Below are 19,422 nucleotides of genomic sequence, written 5' to 3'. Positions count from 1 at the left end.
TAACTTTGTATTAGCTGCAGACAACTGCATATCACCATCCATCCATTTCCCATCTCATTAACATACAAGTTAAACAGCAACTCCCAAAACAGACCTATGGAGCACACCACTAGTTACGTTCCTTATCTGTGATATCTCTACTCTATACACAACTTCCTTATACCTTATCTATAATAAAGCTAAGAGTATAACTAACATCAAGAGGAAAAAATACATTTATTAAACTCACTAATATTTTATGGTTTTCTATACAGCATTATCATTGCTCTGACAGGCACACAGCACTAAACCAAGTAACTGTAGAAACAATTTAAATTGTAACTGACATCTAATATCCTTACATGGCATCCTCTATGGGTCAGATAACTACAAAGTTAATTCAGAAAAGTCTGGCTATTAGTTCTTAAAATGATAGTCTCCCAAATCTTTGGTAAATGAATGCAACCATACTTGTTGAGGTTGGGAGAGTGCTTCATAGCTGCTGATTGTAACAATAGCCTCTCAGACCTGTAATGACTTCTATGTAATAAAGATGTTTTTCTCCATCCGATCCTACATGAAGGAGTATCCAGAGCATGGTTTGTCAATCCTGACTTGCTATACAGATTATCTCGATTGGTGTTAAATATGCCCAGAAGAACATAAAATATAATTTTCATGTTCTTCTGGGCATATGGTAACTAATCCACCAATTTGTCCAAAGTAGACTAACTTGTAGGCAGAAGGAACTTTATACACTCCCAGATATTCAAGAGAATTTAGTCAAGCTTTAGAAGAACATATTAGCTAGAGTTTTGAAAGTAGTTTGGAGATCATATTTGCAAAGAAATTTGGGTATTCAAATTAAGGGGATATTAAATCCCACATTCTTTTAAAACCGAATAAGAAACTCAAAGATTGGAATCAGAGAGTTTCATGCTGAATATAGTAAACTATAAAAGTATCAGCGATTACTAGCGTGAGCTAATGCAAGTAGTCCTAGTATGTAGTACAATTACGAGCAACTCGTTGCAAAGGTGGGGAAAGTTCTGATCGCTATTCTTGGCGTTTTCCATAATCTAAAAACACATTTCCTAGGAAATGGATGCTGTTATTACATTATGGTGGGATGTCACTACCAAGACCAGTTTCAGCCTTTTTTTGAGCCTTCATCAGTGAGTAGCTAGACCAAACAGATACCAAAAGGTATAGTGAAAAGAACTTATATACGCTGCTGTACGAGTTGCCGAACAGGTGCAACCATTACGTTACTTAAATATAAAGAGCCAATAGGCTTCATTTTGGTGATATAAACATTATTCAGATTAAGGGGATATTAAATCCCACATTGTTTTAAAACCGAATAAGAAACTCAAAGATTGGAATCAGTAAACTATAAAAATATCGGCGATTACTAGCGTGAGCTAATGCAAGTAGTCTTAGTACGTAGTACAATCTCGGGCAACCCGTTGCAAAGGTGGGGAAAGTTCTGATCACTATTCTTGGTGTTTTCCATAATGTAAAAACACATTTCCTAGGAAATGTATGCTGTTATTACATTATGGTGGGAGGTCACTACCCAGACCGGTTTCAGCCTTTTTTGAGACTTCATCAGTGAGTAGCTAGACCAAACAGATACCAAAAGGTATAGCGAAAAGAACTTATATACTCTGCTATATGAGTTCGACTAGCTGTTTGACAACTCGTATAGCAGAGTATATAAGTTCTTTTCGCTATGCCTTTTGGTATCTGTTTGGTCTAGCTACTCACTGATGAAGCCTCAAAAAAGGCTGAAACCGGTCTGGGTAGTGACATCCCACCATAATGTAATAACAGCATACATTTCCTAGGAAATGTGTTTTTACATTATGGAAAACACCAAGAATAGTGATCAGAACTTTCCCCACCTTTGCAACGGGTTGCCCGAGATTGTACTACGTACTAGGACTACTTGCATTAGCTCACGCTAGTAATCGCCGATACTTTTATAGTTTACTATGTTCGGCATGAAATTCTCTGATTCCAATCTTTGAGTTTCTTATTCAGTTTTAAAACAATGTGGGATTTAATATCCCCTTAATTTGAATAATGTTTATATCGCTGAAATGAAGCCTATTGGCTCTTTATATTTAAGTAACGTAATGGTTGCACCTGTTCGACAACTTGTATAGCAAAGTATATAAGTTCTTTTCACTATACCTTTTGGTATCTGTTTGGTCTAGCTACTCACTGATAAAGCCTCAAAAAAGGCTGAAACCGGTCTGGGTAGTGACCTCCCACCATAATGTAATAACAGCATACATTTCCTAGGAAATGTGTTTTTACATTATGGAAAACACCAAGAATAGTGATCAGAACTTTCCCCACCTTTGCAACGAGTTGCCTGAGATTGTACTACATACTAGGACTACTTGCATTAGCTCATGCTAGTAATTGCCGATACGTTTATAGTTTACTATATTCGGCATGAACCTCTCTGATTCCAATCTTTGAGTTTCTTATTCGGTTTTAAAACAATGTGGGATTTAATATCCCCTTAATTTGAATCATGTTTATATCGCCGAAATGGAGCCTATTGGCTCTTTATATTTAAGTAACGTAATGGTTGCACCTGTTTGACGACTTGTATAGCAAAGTATATAAGTTCTTTTCGCTATACCTTTTGGTATCTGTTCTGTCTAGCTACTCACTGATGAAACCTCAAAAAAGGCTGAAACCAGTCTGGGTAATGACCTCCCACTATAATGTAATAACAGCATACATTTCCTAGGAAATGTGTTTTTACATTATGGAAAACACCAAGAATAACGATCAGCACTTTCCCCACCTTTGCAACGAATTGCCCGTGATTATACTGCGTACTAGGACTACTTGCATTAGCTCACGCTAGTAATTGCCAATACGTTTATAGTTTACTATATTCGGCATGAACCTCTCTGATTCCAATCTTTGAGTTTCTTATTCGGTTTTAAAACAATGTTGGATTTAATATCCCCTTAATTTGAATAATGTTTATATCGCCGAAATCAAGCCTATTGGCTCTTTATATTTAAGTAAATTTGGTTATTTTTTTTTATGTACCCATAATATATGGAATGGGAATAGTTTTACTGTGTGTTGGGTATTGGAGGGATGGGTGCATGTAATATGTTATGTATTTATATGGGCTGTAGCTATTGGTTAAAAATGTGTTGCGAAGGTCCTTAAGCTCAGTTTCAAAGGTTGTGTCATTTAAACAAATAGATCTGGCTCGGTAAGTAAAAGTTTTGAGGATGCCATACTGTTGGGAAGGGTAGTGGTGTGATTATTTATGTAAATACCTATGGGTTTTCTGTAGACAGATAAGGATAACGAGCCATCAGGAGGTCGTGTCACTAGCGTATCTAAAAGATATGAAAGATATCATGGAAGGATTGATAAAAGAAGTGAAGGTGAATATTAAGAAAGTGAAAATTGTTAGTCTGTTACTAACCATTCATTCACAACCATTCCTCCTGCACTCAAATATGTTTGATATCATGCATCTGCAGAAATTATTTATTGGTATGAGACCTAATCATGATGGGAGGAATGGTGAGAATCTATGTATAAGAGCAACTGAGTTATGCAGCTGTGTTAATTTTAGGATTATGTATAATCCTAAAAGGATTTTAGGATTAAACATTGTATAATCATGAAGGTATTTATCATGAAAGGATGATTGTGTATTTGCCTGCTTTTACTGGTCTGTTTTGTGAAGTATGTGCAAGGAAGTCTGTATAAGTGAAGCATTAGATATGAATATAGATCTGAAATTTGTCCAAATGTAGATCTACCAGTATCTCTGGAGTGGTAGTGGATTTGGAAATAGTTGGCAAGAGCATGCATACAGACACATTGACAGAGAATCTGTACTTTGCAATACAGCATTGGTTTACTAAAGGGAGGGGCAGGTCATGTTTGAATAACTTGCTCACATTTTACAATAACATTATGGTTGGGTTATACATGGGGGAATAAACACACTATGATACTCTGTACAGCTTTTAAACTTTGTACAGCTTTTGACAGAGTACAGCATCGAAGGAATGCAATTCGCAGTGTCTGATGGATAGGAAAAGGAGAATGGTGGATGTGATTGAGACATGTAAGCTGTTAAGGGATTATCACTAGATCAGTGTGGATGTGGTTTTTCATAGAAAGGAGAGGCAGGAGGATGAGAGGCTGTCCATGGAAACTGTGTTAGCAAGGAGTGAATGGGGGAGGGATCGATTTTTTTCATAGAGACTTGTAGGAAGCATTGCATGAAAATGTGCCAAGTACAGAGACAGTGAATGCATTTAAGGCTCAGTATGATGATCTGTATGATAGTGGGGACCTTCCACAGTGAGTTTTTAGATTCCATGAAGGTCTGATGATGATGATAATAATAACAATAATAATAGAAGGCTGTTAAGGACTTGGGGTCGGATGATAATCTATTACTTTGGGTAAGCAGATGGCTGACTGACAGATATCAGAACTTATGTATTGTGGGGATGTGTGTGCAAAATTTAAGGTGACCAGTGGTATACCTCAGGGTTAAGTTCTTTGTCCATTGTTATTCAATCTTTATATTAATGAATATTGGGAAGGATTTGAGAGAGAGAGATATACAGCTATTTGCTCACGATGCAAAGCTAGTCATGGTAGTCAGGAATGCAACTGACATGCAGTACTTGTAGAATGATTTCAGTAAGCAGCAGCTGTGGGCATGTGAAAATGGGTGTCATTTCAGTGTGAGTAAAAGTAATGTGATGTACTTTGGTGTGTTGGCATATCTAATGTCATATTCTATTGGCAGAATTATGCTAGATGAAACTGCTCAGTCTAGAGATCATCTTGGGGTCTGAGTAGAAAGAAAACTGGCATTCAGAGGCCATATAACCATGATTGTAAATATAACTCAGAGGATAATTGCAACGTTAAATGAACTTTGACATGTAAAGATAAGGAAGTTATTTTGCCTCTTTAGAAGGTCTTAATGAGACCTGATCTGGATTATTGTGTGCAGATCTGGTTTCTAAGGTGATGTAGATATAGTGAAGAGGGATGCAAAGGAGAGTGTTAAAGATAATATCAGGACTGTGGAATGTTGATTATGATAATAGATTGAGAATTGTTGACAGCAAACAGAAAGGCAAGTGCTTAAGAACATCTGAAAGGGTCATACAAGATACCAGTAGATGGAATTTTTTATTTTGTGGAGGCTGGGAGAAGACAAGAGTGCATCAATGGAGATAGAGAATGAATGAAGTCAAGAAAGAGGTGAGAGCTAGATTTTCATCTCATACTGAGTGCATGAATAGAATGCCTTTGGAATGGTAAGTGCAGGTAGTGTGAATAATAAGAAAAGGTATGACAGCTGGTATGAAAAGGTATGTAGGTGATATGTGGCCTCTCTTATTGAATCCCTGACTATCTGGAGTTCTCTGGTAATAATAATAATTTATCATCAAGCTTATGCCCCCTCCTTTCCCCCTTACTGCTCTGCTCAAGTTCTGCATAATGTCATATTCTCAAGGATGAAATGTCTTTATGAATTGCTCATTTAATATCTCAGTTATATCCTCTGCAGCAATTATCATTTTGCCATTTTCACCAACTGATATCATACTTCCATAATCTTTCTTCTGGCTGCATAGCCAGAAGAAAAAATGTTCTAGAGATTTCGAAGAAGAAAAAAAAAAAATTTTTTTTTTTACTTCATTAGCCAACTTCACATACCGTAGTATACTGCACTTTTGCTAAGCAAATCACTTTCCTTGCCTTTTTACTTCTCATTCAACTGATTATTTCCATTCATCTTGTGCTGCCTCCATAATGTCTTCTTCCAGATTGCATACCTCACCTTTTCAGTCATCAATTTCACACCTACATATTGTAACCTCTTGGCATTTGGAATATATTTAGTGATCTGGAGATAGTTTTCGGTATTGAGACCACATGTTTATTAAACAATAAACATGTGGTCTCAATACCGAAAACTATCTCCAGAACTGCTACCCTCAGAAACCTTCGCTTACATATTTAGTGATCGTCCAATGTTTCTTGTGTAGTGCCCAAGCAGCTTTGATCTCCTTTCCATGCAAATCATCATTCCATGATATAGCTATATACTTGGTTTTCTGAATTTGTTATAATCACCATCCTTATAGTTTCATATATATTCCTCTCTCACAGAAATTCTTGAAGTGCTTCTCTGAAAAGCTTGAGTAATTCATTCCTTTTGTCAACCAGATGCCATGTTTCCATTTCATTCATCCCCATTCAGTTTATATTACCATACTTAATCATCCCATAATGATCACCATTTTCTTATTTTCCTTCTTAATTTGCCTATATATTGTCTTCTCACTTCTTTCCATATTATGAGGTCTATAGTAACACCCAACTAAATACGAGGAAGGTTACAATAGTTTCCAGTCTGACATACAAAATTTGCTCCAATTTTAAAACGCATGACATATATCATGCATGTCAAATAGCACTATCTATGGGGAGGTTAGTTTACCAGTTAGTGTACCAGCTTGCTACCTGCATTATTCAGTTGGAGGTATGCATTAGACTAATACGTGACATTCCCAAGAAGATTCACATGATGGTCAGTGCAAGGTGGGTACCCCAACTTCTCTCTTCAATTCAGAAGGAGCATCGTGTGACTTGTTCCTGCAAGTTTTTAGAGCTTTGCCAAGGGAATCAGATAGACATGCTGGAATCCATTGTCATGGGATGAAACCATGTTCCTTTATTGTGATCCTCTTTCTAAAAGAGAATCCATGGAGTGGCACAAACCAGGCAAAGTACTGCTGAGAAACTAAGGTCACTCAGTCCACCAAGAAGATCGTGGTATCTATTGTTTGGGATTGCAGAGGAATTCTCTTGATTGACTTCAGCAAAAGGAATACCACAGTGAATGCAGATTATTATGCTTCATTTCTGCACACTCTGCGACACCATAAGGGAGAAGAGATGAGGAATGTAAATCATGATGTTTGCCTGCTTCCTGACAATGCTACAGTCCATATCGCTATTGTTGCAAAGGCTGCAGCGAAGGACTGTGGATTCCAGGAGATTGAACATCCACCCAGATCTAACATCCAATGACTACTACCTCTTCTCAAAACTGAAGAAAGACCTTTGAGGAAGAAAATTTGCAGATGATAATGTAGTGAAAGATGCAGTTTTAGGCCATTTTGCAAACAAACGTACAGACTATTTTTTCAAGGGCATAGAAATGTTAATTCAAAAATGTGAAAAGTATGTTGAAGTAAAGGGAAATTAAGTTGCAAAGTGACACAGTTGTTTTCTTTCTGTCACCTTTACAATTAGTCAGGCCAGAAACTTATGGAACCACCCTTGTATTTTATCTTGTCACTTCTACCTCATATCATACTCTGAAAACCACTGCTGCTATTTTTCCCTTGTATCTCCACCTTGGATGAACATAACTCCTCTACTACCATCAACAGCACTCATTGCAAATGAGCAACGAGTTTTCTAAAGGATGAAGAGATGTTGGAGAGGGTCCAGAGGTGATTAACCAAAATAATTTCTGATCTCTGATTTCTAGTGGATAGGAGAAAGAGGGGTGATATGATAGAGATGTACAAGGAGATGTAAGGAGTTGTTATAGGATTAACATTGAAGACGTTTTTCATAAAATGGTGGGAGATTGGGGGAGAAGAAGAGGTCATTCCTGGAAGCTATATAAGGAGGGTGTGAGCAGGGAAGTGAGAAGCAGGTTTATTTGCATGGAGAGTTGTGAATGATTGGAATGCCTTGCCTGAGAGTGTGGTGTCTGCAGAGAATGTGAATGTATTTAGACACAGTATGATGAGCTGTGTGTTTGTCAAAAAGGACCTCCTATATGAATTTATGACTCCATGGATTCTTGGGGTGATAATAATAATAATGTTGAAGAAGTTACTGACAAGGAGATTATTATTGCTACTCTGTCCAGATTTGGTTGCCTTGCTTCCTTGGTGGTATGGACATGTTTGAGTGGATGGTGTGTGATTGCTTCATATAAGGATAGGATAAAGGTTTTGTGAATTACAAAGTTTAGTGGATAGGCAGAAACCAGGAGTTATGATAGAAACATATAAGTTACTAAATGGATTTTATAGAGTAAATGCTAAAGAAATTTTCCAATGCATTAAATACTGAACATAAGCAAACAAGTTCCAGACAAGTTTTTGCTTGGAAATGAATGAATTAGCAGAGGTGTTATTGAGTGTATATATTTGTTAATGTATCAACAAATTTTACATTTTATGTAATACATACATACGAGTATATATAAATGGTGACCAGAGTCTGTTTTGATTCATGTCTTTCTAGGCAGGTAATGATGCTGGCTATTTATATGAATTTTCATTAGAAAAAAATGTGAAGAAGAAGGAAGAAGGAATAAACAACCAGTTAGTCGACTTAATGCCATTGAGAATTATAAAGTTTATGGCATCTCAGAAAACAGCTGTTCATGTAATGCATTTTAGGTAAGATATCTGAATTTTATTATATGTATGGATATCAGAACCTAACAACAGAATAAAATATTAATGTAATCCAGTGCTTCTTTGATTTTGGATGTATAAAGTGAGTGTACTGCGAATGCTTTTTAAATAAAATTATGTTCTTAGCAAAACAGCCACCCAGAAAGAGAAGTTTGAATAAAATAAGATATAATCCACTCTTATTAATTTTTTAAATTTAATTTTTATTAATTAATTCAGGAAGAGAAGATAATGTCCACAGCAGAGGACTTGGCTTGCTAAAAAAAATATCCTTATAAAATCCATCACAGCCATTGAGCCACACAGACCAAGAATGATCTCAATTAGAATGACAGCTAAGGAAAAGGGGGATACACAAAAATAATGCAGATATATGCACCGGACCATTCACATGATGATGAAGAAATGAATGTCTTTTATCACAAACTACAAGACCTCATAAATAAAACTAATAAAAAAGATATTTTAATAGACATGGGAGATTTCAACTCCATAATAGGGAAATGCTCACCAGATATGAAAGGTGTCATGGGCAAATTCAGAATAGATTAGAGAAATAACAGAGGAGAAAAATTACTTAAATTCTGCAAACAAAATAATCTATTCATTTCCAACACCCAATTCTACCATAGGCCTTCCCATAAATATACTTGGATATCACCAGATGGAGTCACTAAAAATTGTATTCACTACATTTTAATAAGAAATAAATGGAAAGCATCAGTCCAGAATGTCAAAGCCCTAAAAAAAAAAAGCCTGATTTCAACTCTGACCATGATGCTCTCTCAACAGAGATTAAATTAAAATTCAAAAATAACATTTCAAAGAGCAACTGTAACCTAATACACATAAGCAAAATAAACGAAGAACATATAAATAAATTATATGAGAATACCATAGAAATAGAACTGCAAAACATATCCTTTGCTAATGTAGAAACTGCATGGAACCAGGGAAGAACAATAGGCAAAATCACCGCTATCAAGATTCTAGGCACAGCCATCAAACCAAATAACAATTGGATCACCCCTGAAATCTTAAAACTCCTAGAAGAAAAAAGAGGCTAAAAAACCCATTAAATCAGATCAGAATAATTTTGAAGAAAGCAGACAACACTATAAAAGGCTAAAAAATAAAATTGATAGAATGTGCAAAGCAGCAAAGGATTCATGGTTAGAAGAAAAAGTTAAACAATGTGGGGAAGCAAATAAAAAGCATGATGCTAAAAATGTTTACAAAATAATAAAAGATCTAACCAAAGAATATAATAACATCACCTTAAAAATGAAAGATTCTAATAATATAGAAACTGCTGTGATTCAAGATGTACAAAACTATGGAAAGAATACTACCAAACACTATTCCAAAGAAACCACATGTGGGATTCATTACATAGCAAAGAAAAAGAAAGAGCACCTGTTATCCTAAAAGATGAGCTACTTAAAGCAATAAACCAAATGAAAACATCCAAAACTCCTGGAATTGACCGAATTCCTACTGAACTCTGGAAACATGGAGGCCAGGGAATCACAAAATATTTATTGAAACTTTTTAACAAAATTTTATTCTCAGGTGAAAGACCTAAGGATTGGAAAACTGCAATCATAGTACCCATCCATAAAAAAGGTGACAAACAAAAATGTGAACACTATCGCCCTATCACCTTTTTAAATCATAGCTATAAGATATTTGTTCAAATTATACAAAGCTACATGCATAAATTAATGGAAGAAATCATCGAGGAGGAACAAGCTGGTTTCAGACCCATAAGAGCTACAATTGATCAAATCTTCACACAATACTAGCAGAAATGTGATAGGTACACAATCTACTGTTGTACTGCAGCTTTGTTGACTTTAAACAAGCCTTTGATTCCATAAATAGAGACAAACTGATCAACATCCTAAATTCTAAATCAGTAGACTCTGAATTGGTCCAACTATATTAAAAGATGAATTTGAATGGACACTGAATGAATTGTCAACCAACAAGGCACCAGACATTGATAACATCCCTTCAGAATTAATAAAGTACTCAGGAAACATAACCTTTTCAAGATCATAAAGGATGTTTATGAACTGGGGATCATACCCAAAGATTTTACACAATGCTCTATCATACCCATTCCTAAAGTAAAAATGCAAACAAGTGGGAAAATCATCAAACATATAAGCTTAATATCACATGCTTCAAAATAATACACAAAAGACTAACAAAGAAGGTTGAAGAATATGTTGGCAATGACCAGTTTGGATTGACGAAACAGCAGGGGACAAGAGAAGCAATCCTAGCTCTAAGAACAGTTATCAAAAGAAGATTTGAGAAGAATCAAGATACTCTGATAGTCTAGCTTGACTTGGAGAAAGCCTGCGATAGTATTGACTGGAACGTTTCACTTCCTACAAACAATAAAGGTAGATTGGAGAGATAGAATGCTCATATTTAATCTTTACAAGCACCAAGAAGCCCTAATAGAAACAGCCAGCAATAAAACAAAAACTGCAATAGCAAAAATACGTAGAGGTGTAAGACAGGGGTGCTCTCTTTCACTCATATTGTTTAATCTATACATTGAAAATGCAATAAATAAATTGAAAGAACTAATAGAAACAGGAATTAAGTTAAATGGAATGTATATTAACTGGCTATGGTTCACAGATGATATAGCAATTACAGCTGATAATGAATACAAACTGAAACACCCTGATAAAGATGGAAGAAATTTTCACACAGTACAGCCTAAAAATTAATTATAAGAAAACAAAACTATTAATTACAAGTAAAGCAAATCCAATGAAAATAAACCTGGAAATAAATAATAACCTAATACAACAGGTATCCTCTTTTGGAAGTCTTATCATAGAGGATGGAAGAATCAAATCAGATATTAAAGCACGAATAATCGTAGCCAAAAAAAGAATTCTACAACAGAAGAAACATTTTTACCAGTAAAGCACTTAGCATCCAGCTCAAAAAAAAGCTAATGAAACATACATATGGACCGTTGCGTTATATGGTTGTGAGGCCTGGACCCTAACAAAACAAGACATCAAAAATTTGGAGGCATTTGAACTTTGGTGTTGGAGAAAGATGATGAAAATTAGTTGGACAGAAAGGAAAAGTAATGAAGAAGTTCTAAATATAGTTCATGAAGAGCAGTCATTAATGAAACACATCAATAAGAGAAGGGAAAAAAAGCCTAATTGGATACCATTTGAGGCATGGGGGACTGGTTACAGAAATAATGGAGGGGACTGTAGAAGGAAAGAGGCCGCAAGGCAGACCAAGAATTTCTTATATAAATAGCATAATGATGCTAACTGGTGCTAAGAGTTATGAAGAGATAAAAAGGAGGTCACAAGACAGGATGTTCTGATGTGTTGCTATAATTACCAATGTTTGGATTGATGCACCAAAGAGGAAGAAGAGATTCCGAATTGTTAATCTTCATTTCAAACTTTTACAAAGACACAAAAGCACTCCTCAAATTCAATAACATAAAAACAGAAGCCTATTGGCTCTTTATATTTAAATATAAAAACAGAAAAATTTAAGATAGAAAAAGGAGTCGTGCAGGGCTGCCCACTTTCACTGCACTTTCTCAACATATACCTAGAGGAAATATGCAAGGAAATCTCCAAAGAACCAGAGATAAATATAAATGGAAGAAACATTAACCACATTGAATACGCAGACAATATAGTAATCCTGATGAGCTGAAGAGAAGCTGAAACATCTCAATAACCCTGGAGAACCAAGCCCTAGAACAAGTAAAATCTTTTGTCTATAGGAAGCACCATTACACACAATTTAGACAGCACTGAAACAGTAAAACACAGAATTAACATTGTATGGTTGAACATCTCAAGTCTAGGTTCGTATCTAGAGGTCAAAATGGGATATGAAAAAAGTTTGTATCTTGAAAAGTTCGTATGTCGAGCAGTTCGTAAGTCGAGGTACCACTGTAGTTGAATTAACCTTCCACGACGATCCTTCTATCTTCATGCAGGGTGTAATAATAATAATTTGCATCTTCATTAAAAACTGTGTCTAAGTTGCTGAAATATATTACTTGTTTTGTAGGATTCTCTATTGAGAACGCAGTTGAAGTTTTCTATGTGTTCCTTTTATTTTCATAGGTTAGGTCTTTTAATGGTGGATTTTTATGCCATTTGTTACACTTTATTTATTCACTTTATTTAGAGAATTGTGGTAACTTGCACCAGATTTGTCTCTACAAGTACATCTACAATTTGCATCTTCATTAAAAACTGTGTCTAAGTTGCTGAAATATATTACTTGTTTTGTAGGATTCTCTATTGAGAATGATGTTGAAGTTTTCTATGTTCCTGTTATTTTCATAGGTTAGGTCTTTTAATGGTGGATTTTTATGCCATTTGTTACACTTTATTTAGAGAATTGTGGTAACTTGCACCAGATTTGTCTCTACAAGTACATCATCATCTGCATAAAGTGATAAAGTAAAATGAGCTAAGATTGGTATCTCTGATTCCTATATCACAGATTGTGTGCCCCCCCCCTTCTCTTACACCTGATTTTACATCAAACCAGTTTCCTGTATTTCCTTCAATTCTAACTACAGATCATCATCATCATCAAATTCCTGACATGTGCCCTCAAGGGGTGTACAGGATACGATAGTGCTACATGAAAAATTTACATCATTACTAACTTCCTATCTACAATTTTCCTCCAAATCAGTCTGTTACTTGTCAAGACTCCAACATTATCAGATCTTATATTTCTATCGTCTAAGGCCCTTTGTACTGTATCAATCCACCTATATCTTGGTCTTCATCTGGGTTGTTTTCCTGCCAACCTAGCAGAGAAAACTTGTTTTGCTAATCTTTCCTTGCCCATTCTGTTTAAGTGACCATACCACCTGAGATTAGCTCTGCTAATACATTCCTGGATGCCGACAATGTCAAGTTCTTTCCTAATATCCTCGTTTTTAATATGATATTGCCATTGATGCCATCTATTCATGCCTCTAATCTTTCTCAAGACTCTCATATCTGTGGTCTCTAATCTTTGGTTAAGTGTTTTACTTCTGACCCAGCTCTCAGATCCATAAGTTAAAACTGGTTTGAACACAGTCTTGTATACAGCTAATTTAGTGTTCTGACTAATTTCTGTCTTATTCCATATAAATTTATTCAGTTGACTTCCTACCATACCAGCTTTTTCAACTGACATTTTCAACAATTCTACCTAGTTTCATTGTCTTTGTCTTTTTATTGCTGACCTTCATACCATATCTATTACAACAGTTATTCAGTTTAGTCAGGGAATCTTGCAAACTTGTAATGGATTTATTTAGAAGTATAACATCATCCGCATAAAACAAAGAGCTGACATTAACATCTCCAATTCTGATATCATGTTTAATACCACTTTCCTTCATAATGTGATCCATATAGATAATGAATAACAGAGAGGATAATGTACATCCTTGTCTCACACCAGATTTAACATTAAACCACCTTCCTGTACTTCCTTCAATTCTAACTGCTGACATACAATTCAAATAAAGACTAAGTATTGCTTGATATAATGCCCCATTGACACCATATAACTGTAGCGTATTGAATAGCTTCTCTCTTGGCACCTTATCATTGGCCTTTTCCAGATCTACAAAACTCAAATAGAGATCTTTGTTATATCTCTTCCCATGATTTCTCCACTGTTTGTTGTAAAGTGAAGATCTGATCCTGACAGCCTCTATTTGGCCTGAATCCAGCTTGTTCTTCACCAAGCTTTTCTTCTACAATTCTTCTCAACCGTTTTTCAAGTATACTTGCATATATCTTACCAGGAACGCTCTGTAAGGAAATATCTCTGTAATTCTCACATTCAGTTTTATTTCCCTTTTTATATATGGGTACTATTAGAGCTCTACTCCAATCATCGGGAATTCGTTCCTCTGTCCAGGCTTTTTGAACTATGCAGTGCAGCCACTGTAAGACTTTTATACCACCATACTTCAGCATTTCTGGTCGAATATCATCTACTCCTGCTGCCTTTCCACATTTCAAGCCTTTGATGGCTTTTTCTACTTCAAGTATGGATATGTATTCCTGACTGTATGCCTGTTGAGTGTTTTTTTATCACTGTGCTATCACTGCTTGTTTCATTTAGCAATTTTTCGAAGTAATTACTTCATACTTCAAAAATATCTTTTTCTCCCATTTTCATGTCACCTTGATCATCTCTAACTCATTTTATAGCATTTTTCTCCATTTCCAAGCTTTTTCAACAACCTCCAGAATATCTTACCACCTTCTTGATATTTATTTTCTATGTTCTTGCCAAAGTCCTCCCATGACTTTTGTTTAGCTAATTTTACACAACGTTTCACTTTCTTACATTTGTCTCTGTATTCTCTAAGAGCACAAGCTGACTTATTTGACAGGAACTTTTGGTATGATTTCTTCTTTTCCTTCACTGCCTCTTTAACTTCCTGTGTCCACCAGGGAGTTCTGATTTTTTTATCCTTACTGATAACCTCACCACATGCCTCTCTGGCAGAATCAATCAATGTTTTCTTCAGAGTTTGCCACTGAATCTCAAAGGTTTGATTCCTGTTCTCAAACTATTTCATTTTTTCTTCAATAATCTTTGTGTATTTTAGCCTACAGTTCACATCTGAGAGCTGCTCAACTTTTATTCACTTTAAAACTTTCTTACATGTTATTCTTTTCAATATGAAATTCAATTTTATCCTGCTCAAGACTAAATAGTGATCACTTCCAATTTCAAATCCTCTGTACACTCTGGTGTCCAGAGTGTAACAATGGTGTCCAATAACATAGTCAATGAGACTTTTCTTATTCCTAGCTTCTTCTCTCCATGTGAATTTGTGCACATTTTTATGTTGGAACATGGTGTTAGTAATAACCAGTCCATGTCCTGAGCAGAAATCCAACAGATATTTGCCAATATTATTAGCTTTGCTCTTTTCTCCAAATTTTCCCAAAATATTTTTGTATGTCTCACAATCATTTCCTATTCTGCTATTTAGATCCCCAACAAGGACCAACTTTTCATTTTTCATTGTGTCAGTTGCTTTTTCTAAAGCCTCAAAAAATTCCTCCACTTCTACCTTAGTAGAACCTTCTGTGGGACCATAGAAGGTTCTACTAAGGTTCCAGTTCCCCATTCTCATATTTGCCCACATTACTCTACTTGAGACTGACTGCCATTCAAGAAGATTAGCCTCGTATTTTGTGTTGAATACTATGGCTACTCCTTCTTTTCCTTGATTGTCATTGCCTGAATATAACATTTTGTATTTATTGCTCAGAAAGATCTCACTAGTTTTGGTCTTTTTTGTTTCAGTCACCACTATTATGTTGATCTATTACTTATCTAATTCCTCAGCTAGCTCCATTTCTTTGCCATTCAGGCTTCTTACGTTGATAGTACCGATCTTTAACTCTGGTGATGTTGAGTTGGGGTTTGTTTTCAGATTTGTTCCAGTAGCTGACTTTTCGCTGTTCGCCCTGGTTCCCTGGCGAAAACAACAGGGGCCTTGTTTAACCAGGCGACGCCCCAGCCGGCATGAAATTGTGTCATGTTGTACCATCATTCTATATTTTGGTTTAACCAATAAGAATACAATTTGGTCGGCTAAATCCCAAATTGCCAGCCCATCCTCATCCGTTCAGTATCCAAGTAGATACCCAACAGGGTGCACCACGAGAAGGTGAGGATTGGACATTAGGTCAGAAGCCCTGGTTGATTCTCCGCATTCCTTTAAAGGCTATGTGGAGGTCTCCTCTCAGTTATACAGCTTTGACCCTTAAGCACCCCCATGTTATTCTTTTCAATATGAAATTCAATTTCATCCTGCTCAAGACTAAATAGGGATCACTTCTAATTTCAAATCCTCTGTACACTCTGGTGTCCTGCACCAGGAAAAAAAACATCACTATCAACAATAACATAGTCAATGAGAAGCTTTGAAACAAGAAAGAAAGAACACATAGGATATGTCAGAAATAACAGACAAGACATTTCAGGCCTTTTGTGTCACTTTGCCTCTACATTGAGTGGGATAAGAGCCTTATGCCATACATAGAGGATAACTACCATTCAAGAACCTTTAAAGAAGCAGCTACATTCGCCTGTAAAACTGAAAATCTAAACAAGAATCAAGGTCTAAATTTTACCAGAAATTTGGAAAACTTTTATCAGATCATTAAACAACAAAGAAATGAACTTTCATAACAATTACATCATGAACCATAACGAATAAACCATGTTAACGAGACACGCACATTGTCATGCACAGTACCAATTTTTTCTATGAATTAGAACCATCAGTTATAACCTAGTCTGTAACCTTTATTTTAGCTTACTAGTTTGTATTCCCTGAGGATGCGAAACATGTAGGAGGATAAAATAAAGGTACTTGACAAAGAATATATAAAAAAAATGTAATAATCATAGTCAATGAGACTTTTTTTATTCCTAGCCTCTTCTCTTCATGTGAATTTGTGCACATTTTTATGTTGGAACATGGTGTTAGTAATAACCAGTCCATGTCCTGAGCAGAAATCCAACACGTATTTGCCATTGTTATTAGCTTTGCTCTTTTCTCCAAATTTTCCTAAAATATTTTTGTATGTCTGACAATCATTTCCGACTCTGCTATTTAGATCCCCAACAAGGACCAACTTTTCCTTTTTCATTGTGTCAGATGCTTTCTCTAAAGCCTCAAAAAAATTCCTCCACTTCTACCTTAATAGAATGTTCTGTGGGACCATAGGCACAAATAAGTCTCATTGTCCAATTCTCCATTCTGATATTTGCCCACATCACTCTACTTGAGACTGCGTGCCATTCAAGAAGATTAGCCTCGTATTTTGTGTTGAATACTATGGCTACTCCTTCTTTTCCTTGATTGTCATTGCCTGAATACAACATCTTGTATTTATTTCTCAGAAAGATCTCACCAGTTTTGTCTTTTTTGTTTCAGTCACCCGTATTATGTCGATCTGGTACTTATCTAATTCTAGCTCCATTTGTTTGCCATTCAGGCTTCTTATATTGATAGTACCAATCTTTAACTCTGGTGATGTTGAGTTGGGGTGTGCTTTCAGATTTGTTCCAGATTTGAACAGCGAAAAGTCAGTAGCTGACTTTTCGCTCTTCGCCTTGGTTCCCTGACAAAAACAACAGGGGCCTTATTTAACCGGGCGATGCCCCAGCCGGCATGAAATTTTGTCATGTTGTACCATCATTTTATATATTGGTTTAAGCCAATAAGAATACAATTTGGTCAGCTAAATCCCAAATTGCTAGCCCATCCTTGTTCGTTCAGTATCCAGGTTGATACCCAATAGGGTGCACCACGAGAAGGTGGTGATTGGACATTAGGTCAGAAGCCTTGGTCGGTTTTCTGCATTCCTTTAAAGGCTGTGTGGAGGTCTTTTCTCTGTTATATAGACTACTAATATAGACTCCATATTTTTTTATATCATGTTCCATTTTGCCTCAAGGTCTCACTTTAGTGAGTACAGGCATGGCAAACCCGAGGTATCTGATGCTGGACCATACCTTACTTCACGTAATATACATCTGCTATATTATCTGTAGACTGGTCTCTTCCCTTTTTCTTTCCTTATTTCTTTTCCTCTTGCTCCTTCCCCCCAATGATATGAGAGTATTTGAGAGCTAGGGGTGAATCTTTCTTATTTTGCTATTTCATCTCATCTTATGTGGAAAGGGCCTCTGCAACCCTACCACTTTCTTCTTGCAGTGATTTCACTCCAAAATGCTAATATGGTTGTGCCTTATAACACATCTCATGCTGCATTGGTTGTATAGAAGAATAGTCAGAGCCATGTTCAGGGCTTATGGATAGTGTCCTGTTCAAAAAGTATATTACAGTGTCCATCAAATGTCAGTGATACTGTGAATGAGCAACACAGAATTTATTGATTATTGATGGAATGGAGAAGGTCACTTCAAAAGATAGGATGGTAAACTAGTTATTTACTCAGGTGGAGACTCAAAACATCATGGGGTTGCTGTGATACTGAAGACAGCTCAGGCAAGAAGCCTTCTTGGTTATAATCCCATTAATGATAGGATACTCTCAATTAGACTTAATGCTCAGCCTATCAATGTGTCAATTGTGGTAGTATATGCACCCCACATGGATAGGGCTGAAGAAGAGAGTAATGAATTCTATGAAAACTTACAAACTGTTTTGGACTGCCTACCAAGAAGAGACATATTTTACATCTTAGGGGACTAAATTGCAAAAGTGAGAAAGAGTATGAGAGTCAGGCCAGAGAGTGGCATGTTTGGTCTGGGTGAACGTAACACCTATAGTGAAAGACTGTTGGAATTTGCCCGTGCTAACAGATTAGTTAGTACCAATACCTGCTTCCAGAAATATCCACGACGGACCTATACTTGGACATCTAACATTGATTGGTCAAGGCAGCAGATTATTACATCCTGGCTCTCCAGCAGTGGAAGACGAGGCATTTCTTCTGATTTGCATACTTGTCCTGTAGCAGGTTGTGGTACAGACCATCAGCTGGTAAGGCTAAGACTCCGAAAACTTCCAGGTCAGGCACATGTCACTAGATTGGATGTTAGAGATGCCTAGTGGATTCACAGAAGAAACATCAACTTAGTTGGATGATTTTTTGGAGACCAATGAGGAGAACTCACCAGAAATGCTTTGAGAAGGAGTCAAGGTGATAATACAGGATACAGCAAAGTATCTCGGCCCAATAAGAAGACCAAGAGACCCATGAATATCAGATTCAACATGGGAACTGATCAAAAGAAGGCAGTTGGAAAAACAAAGAGACATAGGGACTGAAGAATACAAGAACATAGAGAAATCAGAAGAGCCATCAAGCAG

At 36.2% G+C, this 19,422-nt stretch overlaps 1 protein-coding gene across 1 annotated transcript in view; it reads left to right on the top strand.

The window, feature by feature from the left end:
• LOC150095208 (cilia- and flagella-associated protein 44-like) overlaps positions 1–19,422 on the top strand; it is a 214,616-nt gene that overhangs the window by 129,501 nt on the left and 65,693 nt on the right. The window contains exon 6 of the mRNA XM_090410620.1: positions 8,341–8,498. Within this exon, the coding sequence (XP_090266746.1) occupies positions 8,341–8,498 (158 nt within the window). The remainder of the gene's footprint in view (positions 1–8,340; positions 8,499–19,422) is intronic.

This window comes from Typopeltis vanoorti, chromosome 20 (assembly GCF_054136105.1).
Source record: "Typopeltis vanoorti isolate ZY-2024b chromosome 20, IOZ_Tvanoo_1.0, whole genome shotgun sequence".
In the NCBI taxonomy this organism is placed as follows: domain Eukaryota; kingdom Metazoa; phylum Arthropoda; class Arachnida; order Uropygi; family Thelyphonidae; genus Typopeltis; species Typopeltis vanoorti.
This window is presented reverse-complemented; position numbering and strand designations above follow the sequence as displayed.